The 16,784-nt window shown below is 44.8% G+C and overlaps 1 protein-coding gene across 1 annotated transcript in view; it reads right to left on the reverse strand.

Annotated features, from left to right (window-relative positions):
• Positions 1-16,784, reverse strand: part of YY1 (YY1 transcription factor) — a 29,007-nt gene that overhangs the window by 11,472 nt on the left and 751 nt on the right. The window contains exon 2 of the mRNA XM_034992981.1: positions 400-562. Coding sequence (XP_034848872.1) covers positions 400-562 — 163 coding nt within the window. The remainder of the gene's footprint in view (positions 1-399; positions 563-16,784) is intronic.

A 16,784-nucleotide genomic window follows, 5' to 3' on the forward strand; every position in this document is an offset into this window, starting at 1 on the left:
AATATGAACTGATGACTCCTTCCCAGTGGTCAGCTGTGCCCGCCCAGCTCCAACCCAGGCCCCCGCAGCTTGCTCCAGCACAGCGCCCTCCAACCGCTAGCAGCTAGTGTAAAGATACCCATTTCCAAACCAATTCTATGCAAGTTTATTTATTCACAAGCAAAATCAACTACGGAATTAAGAAGTAGTTGCTTCATCTCACTGTCAGCAAGGATCTAAAATGGTGCCACGCCCATTAATAGTGCAGTTACCCCTACAAACAAAATGAACTGCTTTTGTTTTTACAAGTTTCCCTGGAGCAAGACTATGAGCCACCACTGTAACTTAGACTCAAAGAACACAGCTGCTGACTCTAAGTACTTTCTATAATGAGAAAGAAAGGAAATTCTTAGGGCTTACCTAGCAAATTCTGCCAGTTGTTTGGGGTCTGAGAGGTCAATGCCAGGTATCCCTCCAGGAGGAAGCTTCTTCCCTGTCATATACTCTGAATAATCAGGAGGGGAGTTCTCTCCAATGATCTGCTCTTCAACCACTGTCTCATGGTCAATATCTTTTTTTTCATCTGAAACACACCATAAGATTGATTATTTTAGCAGAGTAAAAATGTGTATGTGGGCAAATACATTTTAGAACTATGAAAAGTGCTTTCATTAGCAGCTTCTCCAATTTCTTAACCACCCAGTCTTTCTCCTCAGTCGCCAGAAATCCTGTTTCTGCCTGAAGGTCACCAGAATCTGCGATGCCAAACCCAACGGCGCCAAACCCAATGGCACCAAACCCAGAGCCGGTGCTCCTTTTCAGCCTGTTAGGAATATTCCCCATTCCTGACTCAGCATTCACCTGCCTGGTTCCACTCCCACTTCTCGAACTGCCTTCTTGTCATGCTTCCTTGCTTCTCCTCCCACCACTTCTCAGAGTTCTGCTTTCTGTCCACCCTACACATTTCCTGTTAACCAGCAACACGGCGACCCTGACTTGAGTCTGATGCCCCAGCCTTCACCCTGCGGCCAGGCTCCTGCCTTCCCCTCCAGCCCCTCATTCTCACTGCTCTCTCCTCACTCTTTGCTCCCGCTCTGCTGGCCTTTCAGTTCTTCACATGTACTCCCAGCCCTTCACCCTAATCCCATGGCCTGTTCGAAGGCAAGTTCTAATCACAGCAATGTGATTTTTGTCGGCCTCGCCCACTAGACAGTAAGCGCCACGAGGACAGGAATCCTTGTCAGTTTTTTTTGTTTTTTGTTTGTTTTATTTTTTTTTTAAGATTTTATTTATTCATTTATTTGAGAGAGTGAGAGAGAGAGAGCACATGAGAGGGGGGAGGGTCAGAGGGAGAAGCAGACTCCCTGCCGAGCAGGGAGCCCGATGCGGGACTCGATCCCGGGACTCCAGGATCATGACCTGAGCCGAAGGCAGTCGCTCAACCAACTGAGCCACCCAGGCGCCCTCCTTGTAAGTTTTGATCCCCAGGTATCCCCAGAGCCTGGTTCAGTCTGCAGAGAGTTGGCCCTCAATAAATAAATACGTGTTCAAAGAATGTAGGACATCTCTACTTGAATGTCTTACTATCATCACAAATCCAACAGGTTAAAAGAAAGGAATACTGACCCCCATAATTAATCTCCTACATCCCAAACACCAAATCCTATTGGTTTTTTGGAAGGTCTTCTCCCTTTGTCCCACTGCCAACAAGTTAGTCCTGAGTATCTCAAACCTCAACGACTGTCGTTAATTTCTTAATTCATCTTCCCAATTCTATTCTTTGCCACAATGATCTATAATAAAGGATCAACTGATACAGAACATGCAGCTGATATATTTTCACGTGGCATGAACCCTTCAGAGGTATAAATTATACTTCAACTTGGCATCCTGGGTCCCTTGCTGCCTGGTTCCAGTTTACACAGCTAGCCTGACCTTCCATTTCTCCGAGGCACAAGCACTCCATAATGCAACCAGGCTGTGCTCCTCCCAGGTTAACTCACAAGCGCCTGGCAGGAGAGATTCTCTGTGGGGTTGTTGATTCTATCGCTCTGGCCTCAGATTCTTACCTTTTCCTTGAACTCCTACCTTAGTTCTTGATAACAACGCTGACAAACTCTAAATCATGCTGTTTTGAGTTTTTATTGTCCTTGCCTCTTACACAAGGGTCAAGTGCCCAGAGGCCCAAACTGGTTGGTCTTCAACCACTGTGGTGCTGAAAGCAGAAAATAAAGATGCCCCAAAGTTTTCCATGCTGACTGAAATGTCCTGCTTCTCCATCAAAATGTTTCACAAAAGGCAGTAACAATAGGACTTTCCGAAGTGAAAACTGGCTTGTTCAACTCTTACCTTTCCACCAGTATTAAGAAACAAGACCAAAGGGGCGTCTGGGTGGCTCAGGCAGTTAAGCGTCTGACTCTTGATTTCGTCTTAGGTCATGATCTCAGGGTCGTGAGATTGAGCCCTACATCGGGCCCCAGGCTGAGAGCAGAGTCGGCTTGAGATTCTCTCTCCCCCTCTGCCTCTGCCCCCACCCGGGCACGCTCCCTCTAAAATAAAATCTTAAAACACAAGACCAAAAACCAACCAAACCAAACCCTACAAGTGACATCACGTACTATCAAAAAAATGTCTAGCTGTTTATCACCAGGTTCTCTGACATTAGGGTATGAGGGCAAGGTAAAAAGACAGAATGTAGGGGCGTCTGGGGGGCATGGTCCGTTAAGCCTCCGACTCTTGGGTTTCAGCTCAGGTAGTGATCTCGGGGTTTAGAGATTGAGCCCCGGGCCAGGCTCCACCCTCAGCATGGAGTCTGCTGGAGATTTTCTCCCTCTTCCCCTCCCCCCCAAGTAAATACATAAATCTTTAAAAAAAAGGCAGAATGTAGGTTCATTTGATTCACATGGTCATTATCATGTTCAATCAATCGCTCTCAGTGATGAAAAGCACAGAACAGGATACTTTTAAATGTTAAATGTCTCTCTTCTCCCACTGCTCTTCGTTTTGTTTTTTAAAAATTTTATTTTAGGGGCGCCTAAGTGGCTCAGTCGCTAAGCGTCTGCCTTTGGCTCAGGTCATTATCCCAGGGTCCTGGGATCGAGTCCTACATCGGGCTCCCTGCTTGGTGGGGAGTCTGCTTCTCCCTCTCCCACTCCCCGTCTGTGTTCCCTCTCTGTCAAATAAATAAATAAACTCTTCAAAAAAAAATTTTTTTTTTATTTTAGGTCATCTCCTACACCCAACGTGGGGCTCGAACTCACGACCCTGAGATCAAGAGTCGTACGCTCCACCAACTGGGCCAGCCAGGCACCTGGGCCCACTCTTCATTTTAGAGAACATTAAACGCCACTGCCAGGAATCAGAGAATGTTTACTGTGCAGGCACTGTTTTCATTACTGCGCACATCACCCTGGAAGTGGGCAAATCAGCAAGTTCACTCTTCACAGGAGAAATCTGAGGTCCAGAGAGGCTCTGTAACTTGCTCAGGGCTAACTGGCTAATAGTAAGGGGCGGATGTGAGCGCAGGAAGCCTCGCTCTTGGACCCGGGGCCTTTCCCGTTAAGCCCAGCTGCCTCTAGTTTGAAACAAGAATGATCTCAACAACATATCCCGGGGTAACCTCTTTACAGATGAAGAAGCCTAAGGAAAACAGAGCTAGATGCACTCATGAAGGACAGGAAATGTGGTTAATGATCATAAGTTAGAAAGCGAGGACTCGGTACCATAACCCGACTCTTGTTCTCGGGGCCGCGACAATTCCCTCACTCCCCAGTCTTCCAACCGGGGCGCAACTCCTACCACACCGACTTTCAGGTGCTACAGAAACGCACGGGTGGGCAGGGGAGCTATTTTTCCGCACCGACTCGTACTTCTGACAGAAGAACGCTAGCAAGGCTGGGGAGCACGGCTGCTCGGAGGAAACTACTGGGAGGAGAGTCGCATCTCCAGTATGCTTGGGCACAATCCGGGAGTAAGGAATCACACTCCTCACGCTGTCCAACACATAGTAACTGAGGGCCTCCTACGTGCCTGGCACTGTTCCAAGGCACCAGAAACAAAGTCTCTGCCCTCACGGAGCCTTTATTCTAAGTGAGAAAAGCTGTCTTAGTTCGGGCTGCTCTAACAAAAATACCACAGACCGGGGGGATTAAACAACAGGAATTTATTCCTCACAGTTTTAGAGACTCAGGTGCCAGCCAATTCAGTTCCTGGTAAAGGTGCTCTTCCTGGCTTGTCAACAGAACCTTCTTGCTGTGCCCTCACATGGTGGAGAGATGGATCATCTCTCTCTGTCTCTTCTTTATCTATAAGGGCACTAATCCCACCAGGAGGGCTCCACCCTCATAACCCAATTACTTCCCAAAGGCCCCATTTCAAAATACCATCATGTTGAGGATTGGGACTTTAACTTATGAGTTGGGCGGTGGGGGGGGGGGGGGGACCTCAAGTCAAATGAGGAAATGCTTCCTGGGGCTTGAAACTCAGTTCTTTCTTACAACATTCAACAACGCCAAGCACCCTGAGAACAGTCACTAACATCACCAAGAACTACAATACATGTATGGAGTCTGAGACTGACAAGTTTTACGATCCCCAAGTACAGCCAGTGAGCCGGACCCAGCCTGCCAACCTTCCTCCAACATTTTCACAGTTCCTTTCTATTTATTTTTTTATTGTGTGTGTGTGTGTGTGTGTGTGTGTGTCGGGGGGAATCTCAAGCAGGCTCCACACCCAGCACAGAGCCGATGTGGGGCTAGATCTCATGACCCTGAGATCATGACCTGGGCCAAAATCAAGAGCTGGACACTCAACCGACTGAGCCACCCAGGCGCCCCTCCTTTCTATTGTTTAAAAATTTTTTGGTTAAATAGACATGAACATATTTATCATTTTAACCACCTGTGAATGTGCAATTCAGTGGCATCAAGCATATTCACAATGCTGTGTAACCATCACCACCATCTATACCTGAGACTTCATCATCCCTAACAGAAACTTGGTACCCATTACACAACTGCCCCCCCCCACCCTGGTAACCTCTTTTCTACTTCCTGTTTCTATGAATTTGCCTATTCTAGGTACCTTCTATAAATGGAATCAAACAGTATTTGTCATTCTGTGTCTGGTGGACTTCACTAAGCATGTTTTCAAGGTCCACTCATGTTGTAGCCCGTACAAAATTTCATTCTCTTTCATGGCTGAATAATATTCTTGTATGGACATACCACATTTTGTTTATCCACTCATCTACTGATGGACACATGAGTTGCTTCCATCTTTTGGCTACTGTGAATAATGCTGTTATGGACAATGGTGTGCACAGACACCACCTATTTTTAGAAATAGTTTTATTGAAACACAGCCATACTTATTTGTTTACATGTTATCTTTGGCTACTTTCCTGCTACAATGACACTGGAGTTGATCAGGTGCTTTAGGACGGCCTACAAAACCTGAAACATTACTATCTAGCCCTTTACAGAAAAAAAGCTTACAGACCTTTTACCTACCTGATGGAATTTTACTTAGAAGGTAAGATTTAAACTACAGTGGAGATTTTTCTTTTTTTTTTTTTTTAATATTTTATTTATTTGCGAGAGAGACAATGAGAGACAGAGAGCATGAGAGGGAGGAGGGTCAGAGGGAGAAGCAGACTCCCCGCTAAGCAGGGAGCCCGATGTGGGACTCGATCCCGGGACTCCAGGATCATGACCTGAGCCGAAGGCAGTCGCTCAACCAACTGAGCCACCCAGGCGCCCCCAGTGGAGATTTTTCTATGGGAAACAAGGAACAACTTCTGCGAGATTACCCAATAATGGGATTTACTTCCAAAAGAGACAACCACCTGTCTTTAAAACAGGTTAGATTTCAGTTTTATTTTGGAGGAGGACTCCACAAGTCTGGGTAATGAATCAGGTAAGTTGGGGGGAGGGGGGAAGGTGGGTGGAAAATGATGTTAAGTATGCCTTCTAAGTTTCTGGTTTGCATTTCTGGGAGGAGGTCCTGAGCCAAGCTGGAGAATAATGGGGGAAAAGACAACGTGCAGCAGAGGATCTGGAGTTCTGCTTCAATTTGAGGGGTCTGGGAGACACCTAGTGGACAGACCTCAAGGAGGTCCTTGGATATGCAAATGTGGGGACAAAAGAAATCGAGGTTAAAGAACATATATGGGCATTACTGGCACATGGCCTGCATTTAAAGCCAAAAAAATAAATAGTATCTATTGAAAAAAATAGGGGCGCCTGGATGGCTCAGTTGGTTAAGCAACTGCCTTCGGCTCAGGTCATGATCCTGGAGTCCGGGGATCGAGTCCCGGCACTGGGCTCCCTGCTCAGCAGGGAGTCTGCTTCTCCCTCTGACCCTCTCATGCTCTAGCTCATTCTCTCTCTCAAATAAATTAAAAAAATTTTAAAAAAAGAAAAAAATATAGACAGAGGGTTCAGAACGAACACCTGGGTAACTCCCAACGCAGAGCGAATGAGGAAGACTGCAAAGGAGACTGAAGGGATTATGTCCAGATGCAGGGAGAAAACTAGCTTTGTCTCATGACAACTGTACTCAGTGACTTACCAAGTGAAAGTGACACACAGTCGAGGTGGTCTGTTCCGAGTATAGACAATAACCACATGGTCTGTACATAATGTTAAAACCACAAACTGATTAAAGGCAATCTGCTTCTGATGACTACTACACACCTGCACTTCTGAACAATGTCTGAGATACAATATTCTTGCCTTAAAAAATCTTTCACTGGGTCTTTCTAGATAATTGCTGTATGCTTTCATAATATATATTTAAACTTCATATTACCACGTTTGTTACTTATTCCTTAATAAACAATGTAGGACAAGAAAGTTCATATGGTGAACTCTTTAAAGACGACACAGATATCAAAACAAAAGGGTCATTATTCAACAACACAATGTCAGGAAATACACTATATATAGAAAAAAAATCGTGTTTTGAAGAAAGCTGCTTGAGAAATGACAAAAGATACTCGGTTTTACGGCTGGAGAAATCAAAGACAATGTTTGCCTCATTCTCTTTCTTTTTTTTTTTTTTTTTTATGTAGGCTCCACATCCAGCATGGAGCCCAATGCAGGGCTTGAACTCACAACCCTGATATCAAGACCTGAGCTGAAGAGTTGGGACGCTCAACCAACTGAGCCACCCAGATGTCCCACCTCACTTTCACTGAGAACTGGACACATACTAAAGCAACAGATCAAAGAATGTCAATGTCTGATATTTATTTGGCCATTTCATCTGATTTTTGCAAAAGAAAACCTTTGGAAGTTTTTGCAAATACGAACTTATGATGCTTTAAAAGAGAAACTAATATTTTTATTACATTTACAGGCCATATCTACATGTAAGTTTCCCCCTTAGTTCAAAAAATTTTAGTGAAATGTATTATTTTTTTTCTCTTTGTAAAACATGTTGTTCTGATATATATTCAAATAAAGAAAATTCTCACTCTCTGCACTGGTCATTATTTTATTCCTTTCCTTTATAATTGCTACTGAAACAGATCTGCTCTGTAGAGGGGGGAAGAAGGTGTTAACTGATCTGCTCTGAATGTCAAATATGTATGCTTACTGGCTGGCAATGGGATAATATGGAATACACATCTAGGCAAAGCAAGTTCATGAAGCAAAATATCTACAGGTCCTTTAAAAATTATTACACATACAAAACAATTGTTGCACATACACATGCCTCTCTGGAGTTTTCCGTGAAGGCAGGACTTAGCTAATTCTCTCTCCACTGTTTCAGGGAGAAAGGGTCAACCGGCATGAGAAGTTTCACTGCAGTGAGTTTCTACAACCAGCTTAACATTTATGATTGTGATTACCAGAACACAACTGGACAAAAGCAAATTAAAACCAAATTTCAGAATTCCAAATTGGAAAAAGCTGAGAATATAGGTCACCGACTCAAATGGGGTAGCGGTAGTGTGGTAGGAGAAAATGTCTTAACGAGAACTTCTGGTCGAGTCTGGATCAGGTGATTCCAGTACTCACTAACCCTGGCTAAAGGCAGATGACCTACAACAACCAGACCAAAGTAAAACGGCCTCAGATGGAAGATATGAAAAACAAAATCTAGCAATACCACCTATAAGTGGGGTACACACTTTGTATTCAAATGATTTGGAGGCAGAGGATCCTCTTTCTGTGGTACAAAGGGCCGCTAGCTCCCAGGCTCGCTCGAGGCCCTTCCCCTCGCTACTAGTCTCCTCACATAAGCATTTCATCATCTCGCACCATCGCAAGGGTGAGTGCGGCCCCGTAAGATATTTTGAGAGAGAAACCACATTCACATAACTTTTATTAAAGCATACGGCTGTAACTGTTCAACTATACGTTATTGTTAATCAGTAGTTTTTTCTTTTTTAAGATTTTATTTATTTGAGCGGGGGGAGATAGGAGCAGAGGGAGAGGAAGCAGCAGACTCCCCGCTGAGCAGGGAGCCCAATGAGGGGCCCGATCCCAGGACCCTGGGATCATGACCTAAGCCGAAGGCAGACAGTTAACGACTAAGCCACCCAGGCGCCCCTAGACTGTACTTTAAGTAAGTAAATAATCTTTGAATAAAGACTCAAATATATATATTTAAAAAAAAGAGAGGATTAAGGAACTAAATGGAAAGGCTGGAAGCACTCCACAGGTCCACAGAGGTTTAAAAAGTGGTCTGGGGCGCCTGGGTGGCTCAGTCGTTAAGCGTCTGCCTTCGGCTCAGGTCATGATCCCGGGGTCCTGGGATCGAGCCCCGCATCGGGCTCCCTGCTCCGCGGGAAGCCTGCTTCTCCCTCTCACATTCCCCCTGCTTGTGTTCCCTCTCTCGCTGTGTCTCTCTCGGGTCAAATAAATAAATAAAATCTTAAAAAAAAAAAAAAAGTGGTCTGACCTGCCCTCCCCACTCCTACCACAGCAGCCCTCTGGCCATGTTCCTCAGCACTGGGAGGAACCTTCCCCTCTGCCCACCTCTCACCCCCACCCCCCCATCCACTCTGCTCTCCAAAGCCCAGACCTCCTTCCTTCAAGAGGCCTTTCGCTCCTGTCACTGAACCTTGCTTGCTTTCTTCGTTTCTTGAAAAAGAGAAGACCACCGGTAAGGTTGAAACCAGAGAAGGCTTTAAATGGCAGCCACTGTGTCTGGGAACACAGGGAGGAACTCGCCAGAACACCTTTGTTCCACTTTCCCCATCCTCCTGGGCTCAAGGGGAACAGCAGGTCCCACGCTTTATGGTTGTGAAAGAATGTTCAACTTTTGTTAAAGGAGAGTAAGCATGTAAAGAACATGGAAAATTCTGAGTCGCCTTCAATTAAGTTACATTTTAAGTTTTTGGCTGTTCTAAGACAGCACGTGACATTCTGGACACCACACCGGCTGGAATCTGTACACTGTGACTCAGTGGTCCTCTTCATATATAAGCAGTTTACCTAAGAATTCAGTCCTCAGAAAAGCTTGATTTCCCTACAAGTTTTTCTCATCTTGGCTAGAATCAGTCATCAATAGTATGCTTTCCTTTTTTATCTCAACTGCCAGGAAGCTCACGAGAGGTGACCCTCATGCTTCCTTTTTTTCTGTGATCCTGATTTTCTTTTTTCACCGATTCACATATTTATTCATCTATTTACTTACTTATATGGGTTGGCTAGATCTTGTTCACCCACACCTTTCATCTTAGGCCGTCAGCTCTTTGGTCTGACCTTTCTAGGTGACTTATGGCAAAAACAACATCGTCAACTCACCACTGCCATCACCCAAACCTTCACAGGGGAAAGGGGGAGGAGAGCTAACTGCTTGAGATTCATTGCTAAGCAACAGGCAGAAATCAGTCATAGGCTGTTTCCACGTTTCCCCACTAAGAGAGACCTTAAGACGAGATAGTATCATTTACTGAGTACCTGCTTCATGCTGGCAACTGTCCTATTCCTCAACGTAAACAAAACCTCAAAGACACTAACCCCATGTGTTTGGTTTAAGAAATAATTCTCAGAAATGCCAAGTCATGTATCTGAAGAAGCGCATTTAAGTGGCAGATCTAGGATGTGAAACTAGGATTGACTGTGTAGTCCATGCCTTTCCTATAAAGGGAACACTCCTGCACATCCTCTTTTCACCCTTCATACTTTTCACCTATGCGGTCAGAGAGGAGGATGAATGAATTCTGGTCTCTAGGCCACGATTCTGCCTTACTGCATAATTTCCATGTGCTCATTCATTCGGTTACAGACCGAGAATCTTCTATATGCCTAGTGCCATCCTAAGGCTGAGGGGTTACAGGCCCAAAACTTACTCTCTAGAGGAAGCAGAAAGAAGCAGGTTAAAAGAAAAAAAGCAAGATAATTTCAGACACTGCTACAAAGAGAATAAAACAGGGTCAGGAGCCAGAGAGAGAGTGGAAGACCAGGGAAGGCCTCCTGAGAGCAGAGATGTGAACAACAAGGCAGCACAAGAATGAACATCTGGGGTCACCGCACTAGAGGCAGAGGTAAGAGCAAAGAAACAAGCTCAAGGAATGGAAAGAGGGCTGGTAAGGCTGGTGCACAAAGGGAGTGGAGGGAGGAAGGACAAAGAGGAAAGGAACGCAGGGTCCAAATCAAGTGTGGCCTCGTGATAAGGAGTTTGGATTTTATTGACTGTGATGAGACATCTGCAGGATGTGTGTGTATGTGAAAACACAAAACACAGTATTTGCCATTTTAAATCTACAGTTCAGTGACGTTAAGTAACAACACACTGTTGTGTTAGAGGGATTTTTTTTTTTTTTTACTTTATTTATTTATTTATTTGACAGAGAGAGAGACACAGCGAGAGAGGGAACACAAGCAGGGGGAGTGGGAGAGGGAGAAGCAGGCTTCCCGCGGAGCAGGGAGCCCGATGCGGGGCTCGATCCCAGGACCCTGGGACCATGACCTGAGCTGAAGGCAGACGCTTAACGACTGAGCCACCCAGGCGCCCCGTGTTAGAGGGATTTTTAAGCAGAGGAGTGAAGATATCTGATAGAAGTCTCAGAAAATTCAGGAAGGTATAGAGAGTGTGTGCCTAGATCCCCAGACATGAAATCCAGAAGTCTGTATGTAGTCCTTGTTACGAATCTATAAAAATCGGGGCACCTGGGTGGCTCAGTCGGTTAACTATCCGACTCCTCGTTTCCGCTCAGGTCATGATCTTGGGGTCATGAGATCTAGCCCCGCATCAGGCTCTGCGATCAGCACAGAGTCGGCTTCAGATTCTCTCTCCCTCTGCCCTCTGTCCCTCCACCCCCCCAACACACACTCATGCTCTCTCTCTAAAATAAATAAATCTTAAGAAAAAAGGAATCTATGGGGTGCCTGGGTGGCTCAGTCGTTAAGCGTCTGCCTTCGGCTCAGGTCATGATCCCAGGGTCCTGGGATCAAGCCCCGCATCGGGCTCCCTGCTCCACGGGAACCCTGCTTCTCCCTCTCCCACTCCCCCTGCTTGTGTTCCCTCTCTAGCTGTCTCTCTGTGTCAAATAAATAAAATCTTAAAAAAAAAAAAGAATCTATAACATCTATTTAATACAGGAACCATGTATTAGCACAAACTATAAGTGAGTTACCAACAAAGTAAGAAATTAAAAGCCAACTGTCAATTTGGAGAAGCAGCAGCTTCTCTCCCTCAAAGTTTCTGGGTGCCTAGGAGCTAGAAGACGAAAGGAAAAGAAGGAAAGAGGATTGAGTTGAGAACTGCCAAAAGAGAAAGACACTTCGGGGTGTTTTCAAGAGTGTGATCACCTGTGAAATACTAGAAATTCTACTGAAGTCTGTGACTCTCCTAGAAGAAACAGGGTCCGGGCTCCAATGGAACAGTCTCCAGCACAGCCATGGCGGTCTCCTTCCCTTCTCACTTCTTATATTTAAGGGAGATCATTTACACAAGGAAAAAAGTCCTTCACAACCATTTACATCGTCTTCATGTTTAACCCTATCTGAGACCACTGTGTAACACCAAAGGCATCGAATGGTTATTAAGAATTTTACTCAAGAGTTCGTAATACCTCATTCACCAGGTCACGTTAAAATTTAAGAGTTCTGCTTTAAGTGAGTATACTGCTTCCTACGGTCATGTAGGAGTTCGGGAAGGAGCAGAATTTTTCTAAAGGAAGTCATTTTACAAAGAAACCAAGGTCAGAAGTTAAGATATTCCAAAGCAAGAGACTTTGGTCAGTGCCCTCTAAAGTGGAAATTTGATGCTGTTGCTAATATGATTCCCAGAAACCACTGGGCTTGCTGTTATTGATAATTAATCACGAAATTAAACAGAATGGGACCCACTAACACAAGGCACTTGGGAATGGGAAACGGTTCTCTCACGTACTGTAATGAAATCCACCACACATAGGAAAGTACAAACTCACACGGTACGGTCAACTAACTTCCACATCTTCCTGATATTCTGCTAACAGTACCGAAATTAATGTTATTGTCAACCTCCAAGTAGCATTTCAGATGCCGAATTTTACAAATACAAGGTTTGAATGTTTACCCAACAATATTAGAGAATACAACCCACTGGTAAATATTCAGATTTAAAAATTTTAACAAGTTTTCACTTTCATGTACTCCTCCTATGGGAAGAAAAGCAGAGTTCACAGAATGGTCCCCTGGGAAGAGGAGATCAGGAGTTAACAAAGGAATGCAGATCCTAAGAAATGTTCCTTCTAATAACTGTTTTTTGCTAATAACCTGTTACAGGCCCCTAAACTTCTCAGCCTTAAAACAAACCCACCTTGGGGCGCCTGGGTGGCTCAGTTGGTTAAGCGACTGCCTTCGGCTCAGGTCATGATCCTGGAGTCCCTGGATCGAGTCCCGCATCGGGCTCCCTGCTCGGCAGGGAGTCTGCTTCTCCCTCTGACCCTCCCCCCTCTCATGCTCTCTCTCTCTTTCATTCTCTCTCTCAAATAAATAAATAAAATCTTAAAAAAAAAAAAAAAAAAAACCCACCTTACTAAGCAGACTTCAACAACAACAACAAAAAAACCAGGAAGCCTTTGGTAAATAAACACCCAGGAGTCTAGCATACATTTTTAAAGTTATTATTTTATTTCTTCTCTTTCAAAGCCTAAAATGCTAGCTGTAGTAAGGTCACGAGTCCTGACCTATTCCTAATAGGGATTTTTCCTTTCCCACTAGGGGGAGTCAGCTGTTGCCGGTGGGAGGAAGAGGAGAGGTGAACAACCTGGAGCAGAGAGTCTGACAGCACAGAGGCTGTATCAGCAAGCCGACTTCCAGAACTACTGGGTCAGGAATCAGAATCTATGACTTAGAGTGCCCCATGTAGGTCACAGGCTTGACAAGATCACTTTGGGGAAGGGGGTGCGTCTGTGGCTTGGCTCCGTGGGAATTTCTGTGCATGGCATCTCTAGTTAAGGACAAACAGGTAAAGGAGGAGGAGGTGGAAAACCCACAGAGGAGTGGCAAATGGTCAGGACTAGTAACTTTTAGCACACGTGAACTTTCTGTATATAAAGAACTGAGAAACAAATACTTTTCAACATTCTTTCACTTTACTGATCTTAGTATCAATGGTTTTCTGGTCTTAGATGTTTTGCTCAATCCATCATAAAGCACTTCTATATTTGGTCTAACAAAAGATAAGTAAAATACCAACAGCCTTGAGTGAAGGTCACAATTTCTAAATACCTGAAACCTCAAGATTTTAAAGCCTTCTTAGGTTTCTCTCAAAACTAAATGTTTTAGGGGCACCTGGGTCAGTTAAGCATCCATTTGACTCTTGATTTCAGCTCAGGTCATGATCTCAGGGTTGTGAGATCAAGCCACAGATCAAGCCCTCCTTGCTCAGAGGGGAGTCTGCTTGAGAGTCTCTCCCTCTCCCTCTACTTCCCCCCCCCCCGCCCGGCCACAGGTGGGGGAACTCTTCCCCCCTCAAATGAATAAATAAATAAAGTTTTTAAAAAGCCCTAAATGTTTTAAATACTCAGCTTTTATCATGAGCTTCCCTACTTCGCCATGACTAAGTGGTTTATAGTAAGCTCTATAAAATAGGATGTCACTCCTATACAATACTGAGGACAATCTAGGGAAAAATATACATATGAGACTATGCCCTACATCTGGCAACATGGAAATGTTCATTAATCACATGCCAGGAAAAAAACCGAAAATAAACGGGGGCCTTAAAACAGTGGATTACGCATGTTAAAGACACAACTGAAGTGTGATGAAATACCGCAACACGCTCAGCCTCACTGAGCCTTCATCTTCTATCTTCTCATGTGCAAAAACAAGCAGGTCTTGCTCTAGTACCCACGCTACGGAATCTTACTCAGCCTTAAAAAGGAATAAAGTACACTCAACAATGTGGATGAACCTTGAACACAGGCTAAGCCAGACACACAAGACCACAGACTGTTAACGATTCCATTTAAATGAAATGGCTGGAATGGGCAAATCCAGAGAAACACAAAGTAGATCAGTGGTGGCCAGGGGCTGGAGGGAGAGGGGAAATGGGTAGTGTCTGCTCACGGGTATGGGGTTTCTTTTTGAGATGATGAAAATGTTGCGGAATTAGCTAGCGGTGATGGCCACACAACCTGGTGAATACAGCAGAAGCCACTGAACTGCGCCCATGTGAATTACATCAGTTAAAAAAGGGGAAAGAAAAAAGCAGATCTCCAAGGACCATTCCAGGTCTAAAGCTACTCTAGTACAGAACCACTAGATTTCCTTTGCCGTTATTCCATCAAAGAGATGCCAATCACACAGACTGCTGTGACTCTGGGGGCAATTAGAACAAGACAGCACACAAGCAAAAGAAACCCATAAAATCCAAAGATTTGGTTTCCACAAACATGCTAGCTCCCACTAAGTTTTTTTTAGCCAGAGGTACTAAGAAGTAACTAGAGCCCTGAGAATACCCTGTGCACATTTTTTTAAATAAGAACTTCAGGTAACTAAGCTTAGACTCAGGCAAAAAGGTCACCTCGCAGCTCATTCCCATCCAAAGGACTGTTCTGGTGAAACCACCGTGGTGTTCAAACTCTTCTTCCTGGGATCAGACGAGACTGAGTCTGTGAAAGCACTGATCTATTGCCTACTGCAGTCCACACACACACTGAGAAATTCAGCTTAACAATTAACCTGCTTTGATTTCTTCACCTATATCAATTATCTCCTTATTTCAGTTCCTAAGATTCCACTATATTCAGAATTTGAACTTGGGGTGTGCACAGTTAATCACAAACTATTTAGCTTCTCTTTGCTAATAGTTCCAAACCACAAGGGCAAGGAAGAGGGATAGGAGAGTTCACCACAAAACATGTCTGAGGAAACAGGCCTTACTATGTTATTGCCATCAAATATTTATAACTACCTTTAGGCACAGAGTACTCTGTAATGCACCAGGCAACTAACTCAGCAAAGAAATGGGCATTAAAATAACCCCAAACTGTGCAACTCTGTAAGCAGCCACTTGCACAGGGGAGGTAATGACTTTTAAATGCTGACTTAATTGTAAATTAACTCCCATTAGTCAGGCCCCTCAGACCTCCGCCCCTGACTGGCTGACGTGATACACATCACTTCATCAAGTAAAGCCTCCATCACCAAATTTTCTTGAAGAAGTAAGCGAGCAATTTGGTAAGATCAAACACAGAATATATAAAACACCCTGGTTTTCTAAATTTCTATAAAACCAACATGTCCTCACCATGAGAAAAAGTAAATTTAGTTTTACAGTTAACGTATCTTTCTATCAATATCTAATTTCAGATGGGATCATGAATTCAGCAAAACTCAACAATAACCAATTCACCCCTCTCTGAATTCTGCATGTTAATGAAAAGACATGACTTTTGGTTCCAACACCATCAGTGTGCATGCTACCAAATCTACAGAAGGTATTCTGATAACCGTTAAGTAAGTAGGTAGACAGGTTTCATTTAACTTAAACTCAAACTCCTCAGACCTCCGCAAGGCACCATGAAATCCAGAACAGCAGCGCCCCTTAACACTTGCTATTAAATTGGGGCAGCAACTCGGATCCCTTTGCTCAGCTGAGCCCTAGATCCATCCAACAACGTTAGTTACCTCGCCAGAGGCTTTCACCGTAGAACCAGACCAGCCTTTTCACGTTCTACTTCATCTGTTCATCTCAGTCGTTACAGTCCTTCAATACTCAAGGGCCATCGCACTCCGAGGCTCCATCCTGACAACTGATGAAACAGCCTTACGGTAACGGGGGTCGGGGGGGGGGGGATTCTGCAACTTAAACTTAGAACTAAGTGTAATCATCACAAGTACTAGGTTAACTAGCCACGGCAAGCCACTCTCAAGTCTGTTCATTGTGCTGGCAATTTAACTAGATAGCATGTGAATAAGGTAACAGGACACTGACGTGAAAGAAACCGCTTTCCACAGTTATAAAATAAAGAAGCGAAAACTGAAACACGCAGCTAAGTCCCTTTTGCCCTATTTTCTCTGGCTCTCTAGAATCTGTCTCTTCACAGGAAAAGTTGGTCGCCCACGATCCACTAAAACGCGAGCAAAGACTTAACATGCTCCGTCTTGCTAATTTAGCGACAAACGTCCCCAGCTAAGCGACCTATCTGCAGACACACCAACGCTTAAGAAAACGCGAAGGGTTAAGAACCGCCCGCAAAACCTCGCGGACCCCCGCCCCGACGTGCCGCGGGGGGGTGGGGGCACCGAGGCGAGGAGCTCGCGGGCGGCGCGGAGCCCGCACACGCGAGCCCTGCGTGCCGCCCAAGTCCCGCCCCACCGAGGCGAGCGCGGGGAGCGCGGGGAGCGCGG

Source organism: Mirounga leonina, unplaced genomic scaffold (assembly GCF_011800145.1).
Source record: "Mirounga leonina isolate KUSES-001 unplaced genomic scaffold, KU_Mleo_1.0 Mir_82, whole genome shotgun sequence".
In the NCBI taxonomy this organism is placed as follows: domain Eukaryota; kingdom Metazoa; phylum Chordata; class Mammalia; order Carnivora; family Phocidae; genus Mirounga; species Mirounga leonina.